Below are 27805 nucleotides of genomic sequence, written 5' to 3' on the forward strand. Positions count from 1 at the left end.
ATCTAATTTTCAAACCAAAAAAAAAAAAATTTCTGCAGAGATTCTCGGGATATTAATGTGCACCACCATTCATGGTTGTATTTATCAGAAAAAACAAAATAAAAACCTTTCATGTCCAGGCTGCCTGACCTCCATCAGTTTGTTACTTCGCTTTCAGGAAGGACTATTGTTTTCACCTACCCCTATCCCTACGTTTAAGCAACTTGTTGGATACTATAATAATCATGACACCAATAACTCTTATAGTGCAAAAGTACTTTAGTATCTTTCTTTCTTTCTTTCTTTTTTGTGCGTTTCCTATATTTTTGTACTTTGCCTTTTTCATTTGTTTTGCTATTTGTTTGCTTTTGCTAGTCTCTCTCTGTTTTTGTTAGCTGTCAAGCACAATTTGTCAATAACATATGTGGTATCAGGTATGAGCAACCACGTCCCTTGTACTTGTATATAGCTGTGTCTAGTTTAATCTTAGCCTTATATATATATATATATAAAGTTAATCTTAGCCTTAATCCAATAATCGGGGTCAAAGTCTTACACAGCTCACCGGTTTTTCTTCATAAGTTTGGCAGACCTAATCACCTTAATGGTCTGAATTGTAATCCATGTATATATAGCAGCCAAATTACACTACTGTTAGTAGCCTATAACTTTGCATTCAATTAAAGCAATATATACTATATATATATATATATATAAGATAATCTAAGGAGTAGGGTAAAAGGAATTTTCATATATACGTTTTTTTTTTTTTTTTTTTTTTGGAGAATCTGAATCTTCATATATTAAGCATTACTCAGATCACATATTTATTAGAGTAATGAGGACAACATGTATCTTGCCCAGAGTTTAAGGCATACAAAAAAAAAAATGTTCCGCATCACTAACTTTCTTAGATCAAGCTTTTTGCATCAGTAAAATCTCATAACAAAATATGACACATTAAATATTTCGATAATCAATCCGATTTGCGTGTGTAGTAAAGATGTCTATACAATTTCAATAATCATTCCAGTTTATCTATTGGAATTAAAAAATTTAATCCAAATCTATTATGAAATTACAGTTTCAACATTATTGTTATTTCTAACCCACATTAAAGTAAAACACAAAATAGATATATGTAACTTTTGATGGGAGGGAAAGAGTAGCAGAAGGGTTGGGAGGTGGAGGGGAAGTGGTGAGTCGTGAATATATACGAAATGATTAAATGAAGTTTGAAAAAGCATTGAAACGAGCTCAAACCTAAGAAATATAAGATCTTCTCCATTTGACGATTATGATTTTATTTTATGAATTTAATATTATAGAGAATGTCCGTCATTTAAAATATAAATTATGTGGTAATTTATACACTTCATATTTATAAATTTTAATATTAATTATAAAATGGGTCTATTTCAAACTAAGGTTGAAATATACAGATTTAGTGATTCAAACAAAATATTTCAACTGTTCAGGCTAAAATGAAAAGAATTGAGAATATTGGTCTGAAGCCTCACTTCAAAGTTCTAATAAAAGTGGATGAAACATAAACACCATGCAAACTATGATCGAAATGTGAGGTTTTGAGAAAAGGTACTTGATTATTTGGAATTTCATATTAGATCTTCATTAAGTCCTATCAATTATTAATTATATGGTGCGTGCCTTGAAATTCGCTTAGACTTGTAACTTTACTAGGGAGAGATTGTCAATGACTGTGAGGTTGTTAGCATGCATTCACATCAACCTCAATGTACTTTTAGTCAAATTTAGTCTAAAAAACCCACTTCTGTCCAGATTCGCAGTATTTGCTTGATCTAATTTTCCCTGGTAAAAATAAGATAAAGCAAAATACTTGGGTCCAAGTAACAGAGTGAAAGAAATGAAAATGATAGCCCATTTTTCTCACAAGTCCAAAATGTTCTTTCCTACCCAAACTTCAATAGTTCAATGGGGGAAAAGGCAACGTACACTGGTGAAATGAGATCCACCCTAAAGCCTATAGATGTCGCCCCACAGCACATGGCGTCTGATGCTGTCAATGTCGGTAGAACAAGTGCTAAACCAAAAACCAAGTCACTCTCTCATTAAAAAGATGATGTAGCTGTTACTCAAAACAAATCAATGACGCGCATTCATATTCGCTGGCATGACAAATTGTAAGCCACGAATGATTAGGAAATGGTACACAATAAATGTCCCTGAATTCTGATTGTAAACTTGCAGTTGCTTCATGTATTGAATTACATTATACTAGTCTGTTCACAGAGCTATGACCAGGTGCTGTGACAAATAAAATTATGGAACAGCAATGTATCCTGCAAGACTAGATAGTGGTCTTAAAATTATAGATAGATGCATCATGTAAGACTATGCAACTGATTCCATTCGGTCATAGTTCACTACAGATTCTGGAATGGAAAATAAGTCAGTTGAGGCAAGAGAACCTACTATTAAATTTGTACAGGATTTGCCTGGCTGTCAATCCAGCTCCAACTAGTTGAAACAAGTTTTACTAATCAAATATAGGGGCAGAAATGCTGAAAAGCCAAGACCTGAAGCAGTCACAAAAGGCATGCACTAGTTCCAGTGTAATTGTTTTATATCCACTCTAAAGTATGACCATTGCTCAAAACAATTTTCACCGAGATTTTATCGTGGTTTTCTTACAGTCCCTGGAAGAGTGTATACATCAAATACAAACCATGATACTCTCCTCACTTTGTATTACACAGAGGCTTCTAAATTCTCCTTTCAGTTTGTACAAAATTACCTCATATCTAACTGAAGAACCAAAAACAAGAAGAAAAAATCCTCACCCACATGCCTGAAAATGAGCCGCTTAGAATATCACATACTAGGAATGTTCAAGTACCGTTCACTACTTCTGAAGTTATCTGAAATGTACATATTGGGATTAAATGTAATATACTATAAAAAATAAAAATGAATAATTAATGGAAAGGAAAATGATATTTGTGGCTCGGGGAGTACCTGAACTTCTTGAAGGAGAGTTTCTAGTTCAGATGTTATCACAGAGAAGCAAGGCCGATTATCAGGAACCGCTTCCCAACATCTCTGCATTAGTTCTAACAGCTTGGGATGTGCATTCTTGGGAAGATCTGGACGCAGTCCCTAGAAAGTAGATTACAGGAACACAAATTCAGAAGCTTTGCTTTTTTGTATTCAGCCAACTCTTTTTGTGTAATATACTAGATTCTCAAAGGCATTAACATGCTACAGTGGAGAGGAAGTAGAAGAAATCTAAAAGACATTTGGCCTCCACAAATTTCCCAAATTGGGTACAAATTTACATTTATTCTTTCTTGCTGTTCAAGATGCTAATATATCAGTCTTAAGTATCTTAAAACCAGCGTTTAAGACTCAATATTTTGGGATCTTCTAGCGAAAGAGCGTGAATGATATTAAAATAAGGCTAAAATACAGTTTAGTCCCCTAAAATTTACATCGTTTGTTAAATTGACAACTGGTGTGATTTTCAGGAGACTAAACTGCATTTTAATCTTTGAATTATTATATTTTGTCAATCTTAATGAGCCTAAATTGTCATATACATGTATAATCTACAACTATTCTAAACTCTATTTCGAGGTGCACACCGAAATTTAGAAGTGTCATTTCAAAAGCCATGATATCAAGTAGGGGTGTCCATGAAATGAGTCGAATCGGGTTTAAGCTCATCCTGACGCCTAACCCTACCACATCAGGTGGGGGAGGACAGAACCCTCTGTCGACAGAGCAGAAACAGCGGCTTGATCGTGCGGGTGTCCATGGGTGGCGGTCAGATCTGGTTGAAAGCTATTAAATATGACTGCAGTTGCAGATCCAGCAACGAAGGCACTATCTGGACAGAGATCTTGCTGGACATGAAGGTAAGGGCAGTTGGGATGGACGGAATCAGTTGGTTCAGATTCCCAGATGGAAAAACCGACACTTGACCCATAAGAGGCAGGTTTCAAAACAACCAACCTGCTGCCACACTCCTACTGCCATAAAAACTAGTCAAATCAGGTTGAGCAGGTGGCCAAAATGCCCTAATATCAAGGCTTACCTCTCTCAAGTCTCATCAAGAAGTGTCAACATTTAGCATCTGTTCGTTCAATATCAGGCATTAACATGCCAGATGTTGATTCATTCAATTTAAATTGGATGATCCGCTAAGATGTAAAAGAAGTTTAACAAAATTTCTAAAGCAGCGAAAAGCTTTAGACTTTAGAGATTGACAAACATCTGGCACACATATGATGCACAATGCAAATATGTATTACTATTAATCGTCCCGCAGACATGCCCACAGGGTGTGGGGGTTGAATAGTTTAAGTTGCTGCCATGTTTCCAGAGGTACTTATCCAAATACAAAGCTCATCAGTGATTTGATAGTAGATGCAAAAGCTATAATACTAAATCATGGCTCAGCAATACAGATATGCAAACCTGTCTCACACCCAAGGCAGCTTGCAGTGGAGTCATGGTATCATATGGAACCTGCCAGACAAAGACCTTATATGAATGAAAATTATGTTGACATTTATGACTTTAAATCACTGAAATTGAGCTGTTTTAGAAAGAAAGAGCACATAAGTTGAGGGTTGTTTTAACAAGAGGACATGCCTTGGCTGTCACTAGCTCCCACAGTACTATTGCAAAACTGAACACATCTGCTTTCTGATCATATGGTTGATGGTTTATAACCTTGTGAAAAAGAACAGCATTCCGCAGAAAAATGAGAAGTAAATAAGGAGTTGGCAAATACATCATGTTGCATATGAGTAAAAAAACTGAAGTACATTAAAAAATGAATATAAAATCAAAGCTATAAGGTCCATTTTTTTTCTGGCAGTGAACGAAATGAAGCAAAATAAGTATATATCATCACTCTAGGAAAGATCTACATCAGCTTAGGCCACTAAAGCATTAGCAAATACAGCATAAGGAAAATTGCAAAGCAAGCATGCCCGTATACACACAAATGACATGCCAAGATAATAAAGGAATCCAACATTTTTCTCTTGAAGACATATGTATGTAATTAGTTTGCAGAAAGAGGCACATGTAATTTACAAAGTACCAAAAAAGTAAGCTGAAGACACAACTTCATTCAAGGAATTAATCTTTAAGACTGCAAGAGAAAGAGGTTGGGTGGTGAGGACATGCCAGCAGTGTCTATCAATGATGAGCAATGACAAAATAAATAAATAAAAGAAAAAAGATACAGAATCAATAAGCTCATTTTAATTTAAAGAAAAATCAAGTACCTAAGTCATGACTGAAGAAAATAAGAGACAGGGTCTCTGTAAAAAAAGTGGGAAGAGATAGATTCACCATGAAATACTTGATTGGAGCCATAATAAAGATTTAAAAAAACTACACAATATTTTAATAATTGAAAGCTCAAAAAGTATATAAAAATATTGAACTTAAATAACAGACCTCAGGTGCCATCCATCTGTATGTCCCCGTCTCTGCTGTCATTACTCCCCCTTGAGTTTGGAATCGAGCAACTCCAAAATCTGCTACCTTAACAACCTTGAGACCAAAAATACAAAATTATTCATTGTAAAAATGATTGAGAAACCCTTCCTCTCTTTAAATGACTGGATTAGAGATTAAAGCAGATGGAACAATCAATCAATATTAGAAGTCTTACCATAAAAAATCTATACTTATTCCTAACAAAATATTATCCCAGGATGATAATGGCAAGATCAATAACATATGTACAAGGATGAGCATAGTAATGACAAAGATTCACAATTCACTGCAAGAAATGAAATCTCCAGTGGGAAATCACATGCAGAAACAATCAAAATACTAAATCTAAAAACTAGAAAATCATAAAACCAAATAACAATGATGATGATAATTTTCTAAAAGTTAATTCTATTAAACTATAATCCAACTAATTATTATCTGTAAGCACAATTCTGATATCAACATCAAGATTTACTAACAGAAAACAAATAACAGTGGCATTGAATTTCTTAAAGAACTGCACCATTGGCCATATGGATATTCAAATCAACATCAAGTACCATACAGTTTATGAAAAATTCTCTGGGACTCTATACGAATAACTACTTAAATTGGAATGAGATACCTACTTCAATTCTTGAAGGTTGCTTGTGCAATGAAAGTTTTTAAAAGCTATGATGCACATTGAACTATAATAGATACTTGTTCAGAAGATTGGGTATAATATCCTAGCACAAGAAGTCCAACCAATCAAACCAGATGCCAAGGCTTTCCCATTGATGATTATTCATGCAAGTCTAAACAATAACAAATTTAGTATATCAACCAAAAGGGGGAAAAATCAATACTAATATCAACATCTAGATTTACTTTCAAAAACAATTACCAGTGGCATAAATTTCTTGAGAGTATAACTGCACCATTGGCCGGAGGGATAAAGAATCACCATTAAGTACCATAAAGTTTATGCAAATTTCTTCCATACAGTTTGCAAATTTCTCTAGGACAAGTGTCAACTACTTAAATTTGACATACCTAAATTGTTTTTTAAAGGTTGTTTGTAAATCGACAGTTTTTAAAATCTATGAAGTACATTGTACTATATAAGATACTTCTTCAGAAGAATGAATTAATATCCTGGCACAAGAAGTCCAACCCGGTCAAACCAGTCTCCCAGGCTTTCCGTTGATGATTATTCATACAAGCATAAACAATAATAAATTTAGACCATTGCTGCACTATCTGAAACCATGACAACAGAACCATATTGCAACTAAAGCACATAATATTGAAAAACAAATTCTCCACTAACATTCTGGATAGGATTTCTATTTATTTCTTTCAGATCAATATTGAAAGAGAGATTCAAAATGCTCACTCTTTCAGCCAATTTCATGATCCATTCATTGGTATTATGGTGGACTTCCAATAAAACAGATCACAATTACATACCAAAGATGCTTTTACTAAATTGAAACCTATCATCCATGTATTTGAATCCACCTTCAGATGTTAACAAATAATTTAATTACTAAGACCTCAATTCTTAGGAGAATAATTTCTAAACAGGATACACATACACAATGTTCTGTCCCACTGGAGGAATCTCCAGAAGAATGTTTGAGAATCGGATGATACGCAATCCTCTTCCCAATTTTAACAATGTAGGAATTAATAACATATTGGGAAAAAGATTCTAAGTACTAAAAGCCAATATGGAAAAAGTGAATAAAGGATGACAACTTAGCTCCTTCGGTAATCTCGAGCCTAAGACAAAAATGAATACTTTTGCCACCTCACCACCACTTAGTCAAGCAAAATCCTGGTATATGGATCATTAAATGAAACAAGCATCTAAATTTATTTATAATTTTGCCCCAAGGGTTTCAATCATTGTGCATTTTATATACTTTAGAAGATGCTATAGCTATCAGTCACTCAAATAATCTTCATAAATTCTTACTTTCTGAGTGTCCATCAGCAAATTTGCTGTCTTCAGATCCCTGTGAATTATATTTTTCTGGTGCAAATATTCCATGCCCTTGCATACATCAATTGCAAATTTCAGCAACTGAGAGAGTTCCAAGATGTTATGATTCTTATGCAAGTAATCGTAGAGACTTCCTCCAGGCATATACTCTGCACGGAAGACCAAAATCCATGAATTGTCTTCTGATTACTAAAGTGGAAAAAGGACAGAAGACTTAAAAAGAAAAAAGCACATAAATTACAAGCTAGCCCCAACAGCCAAACTCCAAAGGTTAAAAACATAAAAATAGAAATTCATTATTTATGCAAAAGAAGCATGGTTATATACTTCAATGGACTTGATGAACCTATAGGATTACAAATAAAATAGATTCAAGTAATTAGAGAAGAATATGCAGAAGTCATATTTTAAATTAAGAGAAAAATGACAAGTTCCTCAGAAATGCAACTTCATAACAGACTGATTTCCTGAACAGCACATAACAGCGAATATTGAGTGAGTGATAATAGTGAAAGATCCCTAATATTACAGGCCACAAGAGAGACAACCCAAGCAATTTATATTGTTTTGGAATAATTTTCTCCAGTTAGAAAGTTAAAGAAGGAATTTCTTCCACAGCTCTTCATATGTCAATAAAAGTTTATTCTGATAAAAATATTTTTTAAATAAAAAACTTAGGGGTGTAATTACTAGAGTGAATTATGCTGATGGAAAATATTATCATGTATTTCCAACTCGCTTCAAGTAAAACTACTTTAAACATCTTAAATTCATTCCTTTTCTCTTGCAGTAGTAGCCACAAAAGAAGCTACTTAAGGGATATGAAAAATACTCGTCCGGGCCAAAGGAAATATATTTGAGTTTCCAATAGGAGGCCCTACCTGTTACAATGCACAGATGTGGAAACTTTGTACACGCACCAATAAAACGAACAACATTTTTGTGTCGGACTTGCCTGCAAAAGCCCAAATAAGAAGATAACAAAAAGGTTTTTCAATAATCATATGACAAATGATGAGCAGTAATCTTGAAACTCAACCAAAAGCAAATCCATAGCCACAAGAATGCCAAGAGGACAACAAATTAAAATATCTTGAAATTACTGCGAGGTGGAAATAATGAAGATGAAGGAACAAGACATGTAACCAATACATTCAGGGATTTTTAATTAATAACTGCTAGACACAAACTGGCAGTATTATTGCAGACTTGATAGAAGATTCAATGATCATAACTCTATAAAATCGATTTCATGATTTTGTTTAGTTACTAACCTATAAAAAGGAGATGTTTCTACTACTATGAATGAGAGACTAAAGGAAATTAATTTCAATCATCGTCCTCTCATTGATGACCTCCTTCATTATGAAGAAGACATAAAATTTAAGTAAAATATTTTTCAGAAGAATAATGTATTCTTGATTTTCCCTTCAAGCATGAAAGATAATAATTGCATCTTCAATGCTCACAAAATCAGCATGATGCTGAACTTACCATACAGGCCAAAAAGTGTGATCGCAAATGTAGGAACCGAGGCTCTCATTTGAAGAAATACTGACTCAATTAACTTCTAGTTAATTTCAAATGTTTTTAGTTCTTTTAAAGAAAGGGATATGATACATAAAAATCATTTATCAATAGTTGAGAGACACAGGAAGTACAATTAATGCAAAAACCTCAATCTCCAATTCTGGATTTGAGGGAAGAACTTAAGCAATAAATATCCTTTAATGATTAGATACTAATTCCTCCCAATTAAGAGCCTTCATGTGTACAATAAACACTACAATGGCTTTTGCCAACAAAAAGCCCCGCCAATGATCTGAGAGTTAACCTCAAAAAGGTGATCATATCAGGATCATATAATATTTTTCACATTAGCGTGCTTTTTGTATCATGTATTGTATAAAAATGTGCAAATATATACAAACTCAATAACTTGGAGAATAACATGTATACAGTTCTGTTATTTATCCGCGGGGGGGGGGGGTGGGGAGGGGACATGTATATAGTTCTGTCATGTGGAAAGATTTTACAACATCAGACTACATGGTTTTGTAAGCAAAGACAGGTACTGTGACCAATAATGAAGATATTTTCCAACTGCTTTTTTTCCCCCTTTTTGATAGGTAGCTTTTGGGGTAGGGAGAGGGGAGGGGGAAGGTGGCGTGCAAACCACAAACATGGGACAGCATAATGAACATTATTACCACAAGGCTGTCACTTAAACATCAATTACATTTAGAATGAATATATTGCACATATCATTCATACTACCGTACCATATGTCTTCTAGCAAGTTTGTCATTAAATACGTATAAATTTATATTTTGATTTCAGTGCAAGATTTTTAGGAAGTAGCATAAGGTGGAGTACACATGGTCAATGCACTCATTGACAGAATAGACTAACATGTTAATATGCCAATCATATACTTAGAGAACACATGTATCTATATATGTTTACTTAAAAATAAAAAAATAAATAAAAACATGGAAAAAAAATTTTCATACAAATGCTTTTTTTGCTTGAATTTGGAACCAAACCAATCATATACTTTTTAGGAGGGAGCTAACGTTTTGAAATTTTATTCTATTTTTCTATATCTCAATAAGTTAAGAGGCACGGTTTTAAAAGTGGGCCATAATAAATGGTCAGATCAGCCTAATCATAAACCGGGACCTAAAACAGCCCAATTGAGCCTCCAAAACCGTTCCACCTTAAAACTAGAAGGAACTTCTCTCAACCTGCAATTGAACCTCTCAACCAGCAAAGTTTTCACAGGCCTCACAAATTTTAAACATATTTCTCCCTTTCCCCAGTGTCTCAAAAGGATTTTTTTTCTCTCAATAAGACTTCGATGACATCGTTTATAGCCTCAGTTGCTGATCTGCCCACCTGTAGCAAATAGACCCACTACCATCACCTCTCTCTCTCTCTCTCTCTCTCTCTCTCTCTCTCTCTCTCTCACCATTCTCTCCTGCCTTGCTCTCACTCTCAGATCAACTGATCTTCCAATCCATTGCCATGTTTCTCCTTCTCACAAACTAGTTGGTCACCTTCTTCTTCATCTTTATAACAAGTCACCTTGCTCCTTGGTTATAAGTTTCATCTTTCTCTTTTAATTTTCATCCTATTTCAAGGTCTACTGCAACCTTATTGTTCAGAAACTTATGATGATTGAGAGAGAGAAAAAGAAAGAAGTGGTTGGTAGGGCTTGATAAGACCAAAAACATGGTTATTGAATTCAAATTGGAGTGGACAGCAGAATGCTTTACAAAGAAAGTTTTTTTTGTGGGTTATATCACTTGAATTGTGATAATATATTTTAGGTTTCTTTATCATCTTGCTTTTTTATATACATTGTGAAAGATTATTTGAAAATCATTAATATTTTTTTACGTAAATTTCACTAAATTTTACTTATTTAGTTTATTATTAAAATTAACTAACTATTAATTTATTTTTTTATGACATATTGGCCAATCTCAGTTAAACACCACTTGACTTATAAATCTTGAACTTGTCACTTCTCAGGTATATCAATGCTCAACTTCCTAAAACCATGCCAAGTGGATCTAGGAAAATAAGATATGACATAATGTCCAACTTGGTCATTAACCTTGAACCTGTCGCTTTTCTGGTCTATGGTCTATCAATATTCAACTTTTTAAACCATGCCAAGCGGATCAAGGAAAATAAGAATGGAAAGATTTTTTAAAAATTAGAATATATAAAAGTTAACTAGGATAGAGAATGTTTACAGACTGCTACATTGTAATATGATTTTCTTAGCAAGATATATCAAAAAAACATTGACAATTGAATTAGAAGTACAACAATATTTCTAACATCTGCTAAGTTATTCACCTTAGAATTGCCACTTCTTGAGCAAACTCATCCTCTAGAGCATCATTCAAATGCTCAGATCTAAGAATCTTAACAGCAACATCCTGACCAAGATAAACTCCATGATACCTTTAAGATGAAAAGCAATAGAATGGTGAGCAACATAAATAAGAGACTATTTTTTTGGAGGTAGGGGGTAATTGACCAACAGAATCAAAACACAACTTACAGATCTCCACAAGAGCCAGATGCAATTTTATCTCCCACCTTCAATAATCTTCTATCTATTTCGCAATCTCCAGATTTTGCTTCTGCAGACAATGCTTTTTCCACAGCTGAATGAGAATATGAAGAACGTGACCATGATCCCTATATTTCCAAATTACACTTTCACTGATCTTCATTTTTCACTTACGAGCAGATAAAGAGATGGATATAAAAATGATCCACTGGGACCAAAAACAATGACAAGAAAATAAGACACTACACATCACAATTGCACCAAACAAACTTTAATAATGGAAAATTTGAGATATTGGCTCAAAAACATAAGGAAAATACTTTAGTTCCAAAAGATAGACACAAACTGTCAAATGCAAATTGGTTCTATTGAGGGCTGTATAACATATAAGAATAGTGGGGTTGGGGATTGAACCCAAATGCTCAAATTAATGATTTCCAAAAAAAAAAACACACACACACACACACAAAAAAACACAAAAAAGAAGAAGAAGATAGAAGTAGATTAATTAGGAGATAAGAAGAGATGATGGAGCGCGGGAAGAGAGAGAGAGAGAGAGAGATTCACAATTAGAGAAGGTAAGTCCCAGGAAATAATATTAAGGGAAAATTTAAAGAAAATGGTATTTTAAAATAAAATAAAAGAGTCCCAGGAAAGTCCTCTGAGTTGGAGCCATTTTAATTTTTTTATAAAAGTGGCAGTACTGACTCCTTTCCAAGACTTATGTGAAGAGTGTTATTCAAGTAAACCTGATACAAACTGTGTTTCTGGTTTTATAATCTCTATGCATACACTACAAGCTCATAGCCACAGAGAACCATTCTTCCAGGATATGATTTCAACATCCAAAGAACCCATAAATAACACCAAACAACAGACTATAATTACATTGAAACACAAATTACCTCACTTCTAGCAACTGCATTTTCCATAGCTTCAATCAAACCATCTGTATCCTGGCCACAACATTGCAAAGTCAGCAACATTTGGACTCAGCACAGATCCCTGTCATAAAAGGATATAATCACAATGCTCCTTAATATATTACGAGGTCACTGTCCTGGGATAAGTCACAATTCGTTTAATTTAACCAGTTTGAAACACAAACATGATAGATTCATCAAATGTAAGGGCTTGACTTATTAACGATAAAAAATTTTAAAAAAATAAAAAACAACTTTGTATGACAATGTTCGATGAAGTTCAACTAGAAGCCGAAAAATAATTACTGACACAAATCAATTGTTCTGCAAATATGCAACAATTAATTACAACTTTTTTTATAATTAACAACCAATAACAAAATTGAAATTTTTGGTTTTTTCTTTTTCTTTTTCTGGTTTTTTGAATGGCATTACAAGTGAAGAAACAAAACCACGATGACGTGCCCATCCACTGATGTAAAGTAATATCATAATGCAACTGAGGAATAATATTAAGGAAAAAAATTATAACAATTAAATTTAGAGCATTACAGTTGGAAAAAAGCAAAGAAAGGCAATAGATTTTAAGTAACTGTAATTCAAAACATGTAAAGAGAAAAATAACAACAGAGAAACAAAATCCCGAAAATACAAATGGCAAAGTGAAAGACAATAAATCAATAGAATATGATAAGTACCTCAACAGGCCACCCATCCACCACAAACACATCCAAAGAGTAGCCGTCAATTGTTGAGAATACATGTGCTTCACGGATGTTCAGTCCTATATCCGAAAGCAATGCAGAAAGCTAGAAGAAAATAACATATGGTTATTAAACTTCAGTCTTGATGTTTTTCCAGTTTGTAGTTCTCATGGTAGTTATAATTCTTGAAGGGCAATGGAGTTTGTCAGAAAACTGAAGGCTGTAAGTTTATCTTAATGCTATAAAATTATGTTCAGAAAAGGAACTATATATTGTAGTTTGTCAAGAACAATATGTCTATAATCCAACTTGATAAGAACCTATCTGTTTCTTCCCTCAGTGCAAGTAACGTAAAATATATATATATATATATATAAACAAATAATAAAAGAAATATAAGATTTGGGTGAATTGAACAAATCTAGCGTGTGTTTGGAAGAGCTTATTTGCATCAGCTTATTTTGTTTGTTGTACAAAAGTACAACTATATCATCAAAAGGTGATGCTTTAAAAAGTAGTACTTCATGTTTTAAGATAAAATAAGCTCATCCAAATGAATTGCATTCTCTTGGAAAGATTTGGGGAGAAGTGCCAACCCTTTATTTAGAGGCTCCAAGGGAATGTCTATGACCTTTCCGGGAGCATTCCCCTAATCGGTCTAGTCCATAGTAATAAGGGCCTCTGCCCACAGTGGTTGTGGTCACCATTACCAATTTCAACCACAAACTCAGCCACCCTAACCCCAACCGCCTGTTCTACCACCACCAACCAGACCACAAGGGCCATGAAATTTCAACCATTTCCAGTAACACTCACCACAAACATTATGGCATCCTTCTACAAAACCTTTTTGTAACCCATCCTTCGGGCTCATCCACCTCTGTTAAAATTAGTGGTCACATAATTATTTATAATTGACTTGTTATCCTTGTATTACCTTAAGGATATTCTTGTAATCATGTCATATCACTCTAATATGTATGAATGTATATAAGTATACTATTTTCTAATCTTTTTCCTCCTTCAGTCCTCTCTCGTCTTGTCTAACCCTAATCTTCCAAAGTTTACAATTCAACTACCCCCATTATCGGATCACAATATTCAGCATAATCAGCCCCTGCCCCATTGCAACCTTACTATAAACACACCTAGATGCTAAAAATAAAATGTCTAATTCCAACCCTGTCACAGGCAGTAGGGTCACCTTCCCACCAATCAATTCTCCCAGACCCAGCGAAAGTGAGTTTTGTGCAAAGGAACAACCTTTATTGTAATCAGAGATATTTCCATGGGAACTCAAATTGTGCAAAGTTACTTTGAACACCAAAAATACATTGCATTTAGGTATTTTAAAAACTGCACCTATTAGATACCAAGAGTAATTGTTCAATTGAAAACATTATAGTAAAAATACGGAAGCCACCACGAACCCTACAACGTTAAAGAAGTTTCAATAATTAGAAAAATTTAGGACAACCAAATAGAAGAATTGCCCTCAGTGGACTCAGTTTATGATCTTAAATTCATGGAATTACGTTTGAAAAAATTTATTTTTTTATTTTACGAAAAGGGGGGGGGGGGGGGGGGATGGGTGTTTAGGAGTATTACTACATCAAGTTCATCTCATACAAGAATAGGTGTTTGAAAATTTGAACACAAATATTGGATATAAAAGTGGCTAGGGGAACCTCAGTCATAAATTAGTTGCTTCATTTGAGAGCATTACTAGTTCATATAAAACCATGACAATGATGAAGATTGATAAACTACCACTTGATCCCAAAAGATCCCAAAAGCTTAAGCCATTATGAAAGTGAATTTTGATAATTTAATCAATATTCCAACAATCCCTATCATGAGTGAGCCCCCCTCCCCCCCAAAAAAAGTAGGACCCAACACATGAGATTTTTTTAACTTTTTTAAAATGGAAGTTGAGTGGAGACACAGTTCAAATTCAAGACCACCTACTCTGATACTGCGATAAACTACCACCTGACCCCAAAAGAGTTGTATATTAAATTTTAATAACCATTATTCTAATAAAAATAAACTGAAAATAAACCTGAAAAAGTAATATGAACTTTGATAATAAAAAAATTAATATGTTTCGCCTCAACATACCTGACTTAGAAGCTTCGGCTTGTCAGTAGTAGAAAATATTACTTCATGTATTGGAACATGTGAAAGTTCTTGCCTGCATTGTATTTCACCAACGGTCAACTTAACTTACTGAAAGATGGTAAAGGTTGTTTAACACCATAAAGTTCATCTTTGAATAAATTATAAATTATCTCCCAGAGATTAGGGTTAATTACAAATTATCTTCCTATCTTTTGGAAACCATCACTACCCCTTCCCGTGATTTGGAGTAAAAAGAAACTTGTCATATTTTCCATTCCAATTGATTGATTCTACCACGTGAATTATACGTGACACTTGAAACACTAAATTTAGCTATCAATTGGCCCTTAATATGGCTCAAAGCTTCACGGAAGAGGTAGTATAACACTTTTGTTCTTAATTTTTTAACAAATCAGCTCTGTTGCCGCACCCTCTGAGGACCAACCGAGGGCTAAATTTTGTATTTCATGCAGCATGTGCACTTCATGTAGGAGAATCCATCAAGGCCAAAAAATGATGATTTTATTATGAGGGCCAACTGAGGGATAAATTTTGTGTTTCATGCAGCACGTGCAATTCACATAGGAGAATCCATCAAGGCAAAAAATATGATGATTACATTTTACTCCAAAACACAAGTAGGTCTAGTGACAGTTTTCAAAGATGGGGACACTTTATAATTAACCATAAATAAATACTATAATACTTCTAAAACAGGACGTTTAGAAAACATAATGCAGAAACAACTCAACTCAATAGAGGATTATGGGTCAAAGGAATGTAAATATGCCTTAGGCGGATCACAAAAGAAACACAAAGCTCTACTTTTTCTGTCTGATAAGAATTCTATTCTCATGTTCAAGGATAAAAAACAGTCAAATCTCTCTCCCAAACTGTTCCTCCCATGACTTATTCTACATTTTACAGTTCGCCTATTATGTTTTCATTTAAATTCACGTTTGATGTGTTAGTGCTTAAGCACAATAAAAAATTTACAAGAATAAGTTTTTCTTTTTAAAATTCTAAAATTAAAGATATGAGCTTTATTTCAAAGCATTGCATGTATACATCTATATATTACATAAACAATGACATGCATGTTTATTATAAATCCAAGACTGGCATATCAAATATGTTTGACGTCTTATTCTTAACATTTCCAGCTAATCTGTTTTATTTTTATGTGGTATTTGTTTTACTGGTGGTTGTGGTGGTGGTATGGTTTGGGGTTGTGGACTTGTGGTGGTCCTTCGTTGGGTGAGGGGAGAGACAGGGGTTGGGGTTTTGTTTGCTGTCGGACTGGTTAAGAGTGTTTGGTAAACTTGACTGATTTAGGACAGATGTCAGCTTCAAAATATGCCACCTAACCCAGTTTGGTGGAATTCCTCAAAACTGGTTGCATATAAACTTTGTCCATATTTTATGGGACCACTGCATCAAAAAATGCCCTTTAATTTTCTTGTTCCTAAACATATCTGTTGTTTAATTTGAGACATTTCTCATTTTTAAACATCAAAAGGAAACTCAAAAACAGTAATGTGAATGGCAAGTAATGCTGAATGAACTTTTAATGAACCTAGTGAGACAAACGGTTCCTAGGCGAACCAATTGATGATTCTGTCCAGATGGCATCATAATAGGTATAAACCACTTCATTCATTCCCCAAAACAACTACACCGGATTGCAACATACAGGCCAAGCACCAGTAAAAGACCTCACTAAAAAGCCTAGTCATCTACAAACAGACAGAAGAGATTGCTGACTTGGGCCAGCTTCTTGATTGATTGATAGCCCACAATTACGTCCAGTGATTTTACAGACAGCATAAATGCATATAGTGTTTCAGACTACTTTTTGTTGCAAAGAACTTCTTCACTGTTGAGAAGGTTATGAAGATGAGACATTTTAGCTAATTCTGCCTCAAATAAGTGAGCAAGAACAAGAGTTGATTGATACATACACTAGGAAAATGGAAAGTCTGCAATATTTACTCCACGTGCTAACCTGAGGATCAAATCATGTATCAACTAATTACAGGGGACTTTCAATCATTCTACTTATTGCAGGAAGGAGACATCAGAGAGCTTTTCTCCTACTCCCTTTCCCACACCAACATCCCCCCCCCCCCCCCCCTCTTCTCCCCCAGGGCCAGAAAATAGGGAGTTGTGTTTGCTTCATTAGTAGTGCAGGGGCAGATCTAAATGGGTGAATCACCCAAGCATGTAGAATTATTGAACCTTTATTATTATATCAGGATGCTGTCTCCATCACACTGCCAATGCTTCAATTTCAGTATGACCTTTCACTTCAGATAAAATGGTTACTGATAAAATAAAACCCTAATTCTGTAAGTGAAAAAAGTATCAAAGAGCAACATATTGGAAATTATCGAAGTACTACATATTAAAACCACTGTACCAACAAAAAGGCCAATTGTCCGTAAATGTTCTCAAAAGTAGGACAATCTTGCTTATCCATAGGATAATGAATGACAGTGGTGCCTTAAATATTCAGAAATAACAGAGAAACAGAAGAAATGCTAACAAAGATTTGCTGTGGTACCTTCCAGAATGGTTCTTTGTAAGATATCTCTCCTCCATGTCTTCGGGATTCCTTTTAACATCTAAATTTAGGTCCTCAAGCTTAGAGCAAGGTTCAAAGTCAATCGCACAATCCTTGATTCTAATTCAGAAATGACACTAATAAGTAATGCAGGGAAAAAAACAAACAAACAAACACAAACACAACCTGAAAATTAGAACTACAGTCCCTGGAACCATACAGGCACAAAAAATGAGAAAGATGACCACTTTTTCATCAAGTAAAAAATAAATCTATAAATAAAGAGGACTGCAAGCAAGCACATAGGTAGGACCAGCAAACGTGGAATACCTCTTATGTGTTGGCACGACTCCTTCATCAGAAGTATCACAAGATGGCCTTGGGGTAGATAAAGCACTTATTAATTGCTGATCACCATCACTATCTGTTCTAGTATACATACTCTGCCCAAAAAGAGAAAAATAAAAAAATTCAAAATGATTAACATGAGTAAATAGAGAAGCAAACAAGGGGAAAATTTTTGAGGTACATGGCTCGAAGCAAAGAGAAGGAAAGATCAAAACCAATATTACATAGGGTAACAAAATACAATGTTCATTGAAGTATGATTCTCCAAGGTTTTAGCATACAATGGTAGACAGGATTTCTAAATTTATAGAGTGAAAAATCAGCATGTGAACTTAGATTGTAGTTCTCTCTATAGATTACATGGCATACAAACTTCACCATGCATTGGGCCAGATCAAATCTTACCAACAACAACAACAATTCAAAGCTAGCCATTAACTAAAAGCAGATATGAAACACAAACTTTGATATGTTCCTAAGAGGAGGTAACAGAGGGTATGACATCAGATAGAATAAAATGGTGGAAAAGAATTCATGTGAACAATTTTGAGTTTATTAAGAATACATATATGATCCCAAAATTTTGTGACTAAAGCTTGGTTGCTGTATGTTCCAAAGAGGTTTACCATATAAAGATTACACTTACAAATCAATCAAAAAATATATAATTTTTAAATCTAAGGTAGAAAATAGGGGATTCTGAGCATGAGAAATAGAAATTAGGCCATGTGTCTGGGGAAAATGTAATGTATGCATTTGGACCACTATGCAATTGGCTTGACCAGGAAAATAGTACAGAACTTTTTTTTTTTCTGATAAGAAGAAAATAGTAAAGAACTGGAAATAACAGTGCAGGATCAAAGTGAGAATGACCGTGTGGGGACAGAATGGGTTTCAATTTTTTTAGAAGAAACTCATATGCCTAATCAGACATACAGATTACTCTCTTTTTTCTTTTCTTTTTTGCTATTGGTAAGTTTACGCATGCAACCTTCAAGGAACAGAAAAAAGAAAAAGAAAAGAAGAGGGGTGTGGGTTACACACTCACCAAGTAGGTTTTGAACCCATGACCTTACCCTTCACCCTTTCTTAGGGAGGAGGAGGTGCCGTTTGAGCTAGAGAACTCATCAGCACTAACCAGGGAAGAAAAAGCTTCTTTTGCGGCCATTTAATTTAAATAAATTTTCTTTTTTTCTTTTTTTTATTTATATATATATATATAACCAAAAAAAAAAAGCAGGACTGTAAAAAGATAAGATAGCACAGATCATGCAAATTGCAGCAATACATAAAATTAAAACATATTTAAAAATAAACAATATATTGCTTCAATAAATTATGTATCACTGCAAGATAAAATAAGTTAAGAATAATATTTTTCAAGATCCTGCAAAATAAAGAGATTGAAATATTTTCAATTATAAACAATTTGAAGTTTCATATACTAAGTTACCTACAAGGGTTATATATGTGTAGCTCTAGACACACAAATAGAGACGTAGATCCTCTCACTAAAGCAGTGGAAAAAATTAAATTATTTTTTTGCAAACAATGATTACGTACTGGAGCACAAGATAAAATAAGTTAAGAATTTACTGATATTTTTCAAGATCCTGCAAAATAAAAAGATTGAAATATTTTCAATTAGAAACAATTTAAAGTATTTTCAATTATAAATAATTTGAAGTTTCATATATTAAGTTACCTACAAGGGCTCTAGACACACAAATAGAGACATAGATCCTCTCACTAAAGCAGTGGAAAAAAATTAAATTAATTTTTTGTAAACAATGATTACATACTGGAGCACAAGATAAAATAAGTTAAAAATTTACTGATATTTTTCAAGATCCTGCAAAATAAAAATATTGAAATATTTTCAATTAGAAACAATTTGAAGTTTCATATACTAAGTTACCTACAAGGGATATATATGTATAGCTCTAGACACACAAATAGAGACATAGATCCTCTCACTAAAGCGGCGGAAAAAATTAAATTAATTTTTTGCGAACAATGATTATGTGCTGAAGAGCTCAAGCTTCTATAATAAATATATAACATAGAAAATCTAAATTACTTTCCAGGACAATTTTTTTACTTTATCTCATTGACATGAGGGTCTTTTTTTTTCTTCTTTTTTTTTTCTTTTTTCTTTTGATTCATAGAATGTCAAAAAGGCACGGTTGATAATGAATAAAATATTTGTTTATTGGTAAGTTACACATACACCCATGACCTCACCCTCCACCAAGAACTTACAACGGGAGGAGGTGCCAGTTTAGCTAGAGCTCATTGGCCTATAATGTCCTTTAAGAAGTGGGGATGAGGCATGACATTTAATGAGGTTTTTTTTTTTTTTTTTTTTTGCAAGGGTATGATGGGAAACTTAACAGACAAATACATCAACTTTAAGAATGAGGACACTTAGTTTTGGACATCCTAGAAAGGAAGGGAAGACATTTATTTTGGATCCTCAAAGCCAGCAAGAAAAGTGTGCAATTACCATCTTCTCGTACTGGTGTTGACATTAGCTTCCTTGGCAGCTTGCAAGAAACTCACTAGCATTCTCTGAAATCCTAAAAACTGGATCTATTAACATGACCAACCTATGTTTATATACACCTTATTACATAGAAAAGGAATCTTTTGATACTCTTATCATATACACATATTTTTACTTCTTGATGGATACACTACTGACTAAGAATAAAAGACACTGCATAAAAAGATTACAGACACAAGATTAAATAAGTCACTACAGTTCTTTTGTCTATTAACATTATCAAAGAAGACTGATAAATTATTTGCTCTCCCCAAAATTTGAGTTGATAGGCAATGGTGAATTTAATCACTTAGCCAATATTCTAATACTTCCTCTCACATATGGCTCAAACTTCCCTTTAATAAATGGAGCCCAACACATGGGATTTTTTACTTTTAAATGGAATGTAGAGTGAAAACAGGGTTTGATACCATGATAAATGATCATTTCTCCTAAAAGCTTTGACAGGAAATGGTAAATTTAATCACTTTACCCAATATTCTAACAAAAACATACAGTAATCTGATTTCCCATGTTTGTTAACCAAACAGTATATCAATATCAACACATTAACTAAGCTGCTTTTAAAATTCCAAGCAGTGATAAGAGTAACAAAGATGTATAAAGTTGTAGCAATATAAAACATTATGATTATCAGACAAAAAACAAATTATCAGAAAGTACATTCCAAATCATAAATACTAATGCCAACAGTCACCATCTTTGCAGTATTCTAAATCATGCACAACTTTTGCCTTTTTCTTAATTTCCACTTCAGCCTCTTTCCTATTCTGGCACTAATTAGAGGACATAATGCACTACTAACACACTTTCTTTTTTTCTTTTTTCTTTTTTGTAAGTAATGATATTTTAATTGAAAAAAGGCTACTTCATGTGCATACACTTATCAAAAAAAGAAGCCTAAAGAATTATATGGAAGAGATATTATATGCAGAAGTGTAGCAACTCTTTAAATTTAGCTAGGGAATTACCATCAGTAAAACCCCACAAATGAGAACAATCAGCAAACATTTAGTAAACAACATTTTCAATTGAGTCACCAAACTTTCTGTATCCCCAAAAGTATGACGATTCAGTTCCCTCCACTATGTCCACATCTAACATAAAAGGACTAAGTTCCAAATATCCGATGAATGTTTGCCAACCTTATTCCTCCAACCTAACAAAAGATCAATGACTTTTTTGGTAACACCCATTGAATCCCTAAAGATCTAAAAACAAAACTCCACAAATCACAAGCAATAGTGCAATGTATCAGTAAATGATCCATCAACTCTCCACTGCACCAATATATACAGCACCATCCTAGTAACGTGTAGCCTATCTTAATGAGATTGTCACATGTAAGGATCTTCCCCCAAGTAGCTGTCTATATAAAGGAGACCCCTCCAAGGAGCCTTAAAAAACCAAACTAACATAGAATTATGTGTCGTTATTTTTAGAGGGTTTTACAAAAAACCACCAGTAGACTTTGATGTGAGTATCAATTTGAACAAATAACACCATGGACTTCAGGTTTGTGACAAATAAAGCCTTTGGTTAATGTTTTCCATTAAAGCCTAATGGATTTAATCACATGATGGTGTACATAGTAATAATGGCATTTCGAAATTATTGAAGATGTGGTAGAAACATGTGCACATCATGTGATTAGCTCCATCAATTTTTTAAAGGAAAATACTAACAAAATGTTTAATTTGTCACAAACCTAAAGTCCAAGTTTTATTTGCTCAAATCAGGACAACTTGCAAGAACTAAACTGACACTCATATCAAACTCCACACTATGAATTCATAAATAAAAAAGCCCTTATTTTAACACCTTTTATTCAAAAGAAAATTAGTGAGGTATCTCAACCCAAATTACGGTGGAGTACATAGCCATTACTACCAGTGCTCCTCATATGATGATTATTTCCTTTTTTGATAGGTTATTATTTCCAAATCTACACATTTTTTACTGATAACTATAGTGCCCATAACATTTCTAAGCCCAGCACTCCACAATATAATCAAGCATACAACAAGCAAAGGTCGATAAGTTGCCACTTTGATTTGTAAAGATTCACATGAAATCACTTACTCTTTATCCTTATTTCTAACAGCTTTTCTTATATAACCCAATCTGAAGGGGGCTGACTGCATATGGTAATAGCAATACACATATACATCTCTATCAGTGTTAAGTGCCCTGATTTTATGCTATCTAAACACTTTAGACATATAGTTGAGATCAAACAAATTTATGATCAAATGCATACATCTGTGTCTATCAATATCATATGGAAACAAGAACATATGTATATCTAGTTCGAACATTTCTTGTTTGTTTCTTTTTCCCCTTTAATGATCATTTAATGTGAAAGAAAAGTAGGAGGAAACCTAAATCAAGCTATATTCTTCAAACACTTCATTGTGCATAACAAATGCGTCAAAAGAGATAGGTTCTCCACTTGAACTTGAAGCGAATTTAATTAACCAAAAAATAATAATCCAAATGTTGTTATTGAATCAAATGAAAGGTTTAACCTCCAAGAAACGGATATGATAAACAGGACGCTTCTCCGGGTCCTTTGCCATGGCAAGAAGCTTTTGATGTAATAATACGTCTTCCACTCTATCCATATTTACATCAAGTCCATAACTGAAGAAAAAGAAAATGTAAAGCTATTAGTTTATCAACCCACAAGATAAAAGGCTTTATTCAACACATAACTATCCTCACCATACTACTTAAAATTACATATTCAAAGTTTAAAAAAATTCTTTTCCTTGAAATGGAAAAAAAATGCAAAATTTCTGTCCATGTTAACAAACATCTAAGCTTTTCCACAATATGGTTCTCTATGCTTGGAAAAAACCTATTTTGAGAGGACAAAGCTTTCGGATAGTTAAGGAACCTGCTAAATGGTCCGGGAATTTGAGAAGGATGTTAAAAATAAGTAAAATTGCTAAAGCATTTGCGAAACACAATTGTGGAATAAACATATTCTTATGACATGCCAATTGGCAACCTAAAGGTCATCTGGAACAGACAAATGATGTATAAGGCAGCCCTCCCCACCAAATCTAAAGTGCTCACAAGCTATTCAGAAGATATGATTGAAGTTGCCTACCATCAGACTGGAATTTTAATGGAAATACAGAGTCCTTTGATTAAGATTATTAGCCGGCTGTCTTCACTTTCTTATAAAAATAAAAAAGATTATTTGCCTGCTGTCAGTAGGAATGACACTTTTCCCGCTGCCGTCAAAGTCAGGCATTATACATTGAATATAACTTGGAAGTTATTAGAGGGAAACTTCCTTTAGCTCCCTGAAATTATATAATCCCATTTTCAAGGTATATCCCTAGGCTGGCATTTATATAGCTTCGTAGGTTGTTAAAGACAGATTGTTACAAAGTTTAATATAAATAAAAGAACCAAAGTTATAAATGAAATTGCCGGCAGGTTTTGAGTAATTGCTTTAGAAAGTAGGTATCTTTTAATAGATATTTGGATGAAAGATTTACAGGTGCGATTGATTTTTAGAAGACCTGGTTGCTGTGATTCAGAGTTGGATTGCCCTACAACAAAAATGAAGGTTAAAAACTTTTAAGTCTTATTGCTTTAAATTGCTTGGGCAGCTCACATCTACCATGGCCGGTTTGAGAGAAATGCCCTCAATGGCACAGGAAGGTTTTAAGGATGAGTATCACTAATGGCATTTTTTTGCAGATATAAGTGCCACGATAACAAGTTACATATCAATCCGAATATTTCTTCTGCAGTGTTGGTCAACTAGTTCCTTTGTGTAGTTGCTGTGATCAAAATTTGATTACTTGTGTTGGTGTTTTCCTAGTTGCTAATAGTGCATTGCCATTCAACATGACACGGTCTAATGCTTTTTAACAGTATGTTTAGAAGTCTATCGGTTCTTCTTCGTCTCAGTGATGCATTTGGCAATACAAATTCAAAATCTACAGTCCTCCTATAATCTCTCAAATGAAAACACAATTTCTTATAACATTTTTTTCAAAAGCAATACCATTCCCAAAAACACGGAATTTGATTTGAAAGATTCTATTCTGAAATCAAAAACAGCAAGAAAGAAACACAAACTTGTTATCTTCAGCATCACAATAATTTCCAAGTCATCATACTTGGTCAAAATAAAAAAATAAAAAATAAAAATCCACAATCTATTCCTATAACTAACACTGATAATACATGCACATCTATTCGTAACCGATTCACAAAGTGATCGCAATCAGGTTTACAACAATAAAATACACAGATTCAAAGGAAAAAAAAAAAAAACGGAGATGAAATTGTAAAGAGTACCTTGGGGGCAAGCGATTGAAGTGAGCGTCCAAGAGGTCGCGAAACTCAGGATTCGACACCGCCTCTTCGTGACCGTTCTCCACCAATCGATTGTACACGTCGTTTCGCAAATCGTTAGCGCGCGGCGGCGACGAGCTCTCTCCGACGCCCTCGATCAAATCCATACTTTTAATTTTTTTTCCACTGCTATTTTACTATTGCTATTATTGATAGTATTGTACTGAGCAGAACTTTCATGTCCGAGAGAGAGAATCTGAAACTCCTGAATATTGATTTAGCAGCAGAGGGATCTTTGACTGTAGAAAAATAGAATCAAGATTTATGTACGAAGATGGAGGGTATTTTCGTCCAAAACTTATAAAAAAAAATAAAAAAAAAGATAGAGCTCAAAGTTGAGTGCTAGTACTTTCAAGAGAGAGAAAGAAGGCACGTTTTTGAAGAATGTCAGGTTTGGGTTTGAAGTTTGGAGATAGTATAGATAGAGAGAAGAAGAGAAGACTCATGAAAAAGAACGGAGAGAAAGGACATGGTCCCCGTGCGGGCCTAGACGTAGACTTGAGGAGGCTTTTTTCAGTTTTTTCTATTTCTGTTTCTGACCAAATTATTAAAACAAAATAAATTTAATCATTTAATTAATCAATTATTATTGTAAAAAAAAAAAAAAAATTTACAAAAAGTTAAAGAGGCGTGGAGTGGATAGGATTGTGAACTTTTTTGGCAATTTTAAAATGAAAGCTTTGGAGGGACCGGAGTGACGGAAATGCCCTTTAGATTGGAGGGAATTCACGGTGGAGACTTTTTGCAGACGTTTGGATTGGGTCTCAGACTCAAAAAAGACCTTTTGACAGACTCAAAAATGGAATTTATAAGAAGAAGGCCATTTCGTACCAACTGGGCAAAAATAACAACAGGATCAGGTGCGGTGCGGTCATGCCATTACTGTGTTGTTTATCACGCAATTGGCCTTTGTTTTTTTTGGTACGGGCTCTGTTAGATTCACTTGCCAGTTTTCTATGGCACTGTCAGAGTTTGGGGACGCCCATTAACTTGAAAAACGTGTTGCAAATTTCTTTATCATTTTATTCGTCTATGATATTTTTATGATATTTTATTCTCATTGACAACGGATGAAATTCTTCTTTGATAATTGAAGGAAGGGGGATTTTAAATTCTGAAGATGTCTTTTCCTTTTAAATCTAAAAATTATTAACCAGTTGAATTTTATGACTTTTAAGTCAGTTTATTAAGTTATTTAAATACCACAACACATATTTTTATATATTTTTTCATCTATATATAGTTTTACAAAATTTAAACAACGTTACTAAATCTCTTACCAAATGAGCCCTTGGTAACTAGGTGTTTGAATTTTACTTCATCTATTCGTTAAGAACTTTATAACTCAATTAATTGACTATCTGATATTTAAATTTTAAGACTCTTGGCTATCTCATTCTCATTGATAAGGAATGAAATTATTCCTTTAAAATTTGATGATTAAGGGAAGGAGAATTTAAGCCTTGAAAATGTCTTCTTCTTTTTTTTCACTCTAGAAAATAGTAACCAGTTGAATTTTAAAACTCTTAGTTGCCTAGTGTTTGAATTTTAATTGTCATATTTCACTAAAAACCCTATAACTCAATTAATTGGCACTGAAGAAGAGACTAGCCTCTTCGATTCTCAACACTTGCTGATCTTGAGATGGAAGGAAAGCTAATATTTAGGTTGTGTGGCTTATTGTGATTGGGTTGTTTCACTTTTTTGTATCCTTTACAATTTCCTCGTGCAAATTGGCTTCGAGAAAAGCCTGTTGTTCTGGTTAAGACTTAAATATTTTTTAAGGTAGTAAACAATGGTAATTAAAGGGTTGGACAACTGGACATTAAGGAGCTTCGTTGGAATAATAGGATCAGATAAACTTGAGAGAATCTAGGGTTGGCCATGGATCCTATGTTTTGGAATTGAGAAATTAATTGGACAATGGTCATTGTCAAGAAACGCTGGAAGTATATGAGAAATGTTATGTCCACAACATTTTCATAAAAAAAAAAATTATATGACAAGTTGTTACTTGCTCTTACTAGTGGGTAAGAAAGTATTTTTAATGTTATATTTAAATTAAAAACCTGTAATAACCTACCAATTAGGATTTGTTGTGAAAATATTGTGGACGTAGCATTTCTAATTATTTTTAGATTTGGTGTTTTACAAAAAAGAGATGCTATATTCACAACATTTTTAATAATAAATCATAAGTAGCAAATTTTTATTGGTTGTCACAGATGGGCAAAAAGTGATTTAAGTTACTTATTCAAATTAGAACCAGTAACAACTTATCACCTATTATTTGTTGTAAAAGTATTGTTAAAATATTGTGAATATAGCATTTTTTTTTTTTCAAAATGAGCTGAAAACCAAATTGTTCTTATTGGCTTATACCAAAAAATAAATAAATAAATAAACATTTTGCATTATTAAAAGTCACTTTATTTATTCTTATAAAAAAAAGGACACTTTATTTATTTTATATAGCTATTTTTTATATTTTACAATACACCATTAATCTCATTTTTTATTTTGCAGTACACCTCATTAAAATAATAAGTATTATTTACACTATACCATATTATTATTATTATTATTATTATTATTATTTTTTACACCCGTCAACAACGGCAGCTATAAACTCAATCCACCCAATG

The 27805-nt window shown here is 33.6% G+C and overlaps 1 protein-coding gene across 1 annotated transcript; it reads right to left on the bottom strand.

The window, feature by feature from the left end:
• Positions 1-2544: 2544 nt before the first annotated feature.
• Positions 2545-25677, bottom strand: LOC112021086 (serine/threonine-protein kinase STY46). The gene is made up of 17 exons (XM_024053653.2): positions 25510-25677; positions 25104-25399; positions 23309-23423; positions 18197-18309; positions 17867-17986; positions 15304-15376; positions 13177-13287; positions 12461-12511; positions 11544-11683; positions 11336-11443; positions 8347-8420; positions 7439-7614; positions 5434-5529; positions 4615-4695; positions 4438-4488; positions 2977-3117; positions 2545-2879 (listed from the first exon to the last, which is right to left on the bottom strand). Exons 2-17 carry the CDS (start codon positions 25265-25267, stop codon positions 2850-2852), a joined length of 1644 nt encoding a protein of 547 aa, XP_023909421.1. The 5' UTR covers positions 25268-25399; positions 25510-25677; the 3' UTR covers positions 2545-2849.
• Positions 25678-27805: the final 2128 nt, after the last annotated feature.

This window comes from Quercus suber, unplaced genomic scaffold, assembly GCF_002906115.3.
Source record: "Quercus suber isolate HL8 unplaced genomic scaffold, Cork oak 2.0 scaffold_128, whole genome shotgun sequence".
In the NCBI taxonomy this organism is placed as follows: Eukaryota; Viridiplantae; Streptophyta; class Magnoliopsida; order Fagales; family Fagaceae; genus Quercus; species Quercus suber.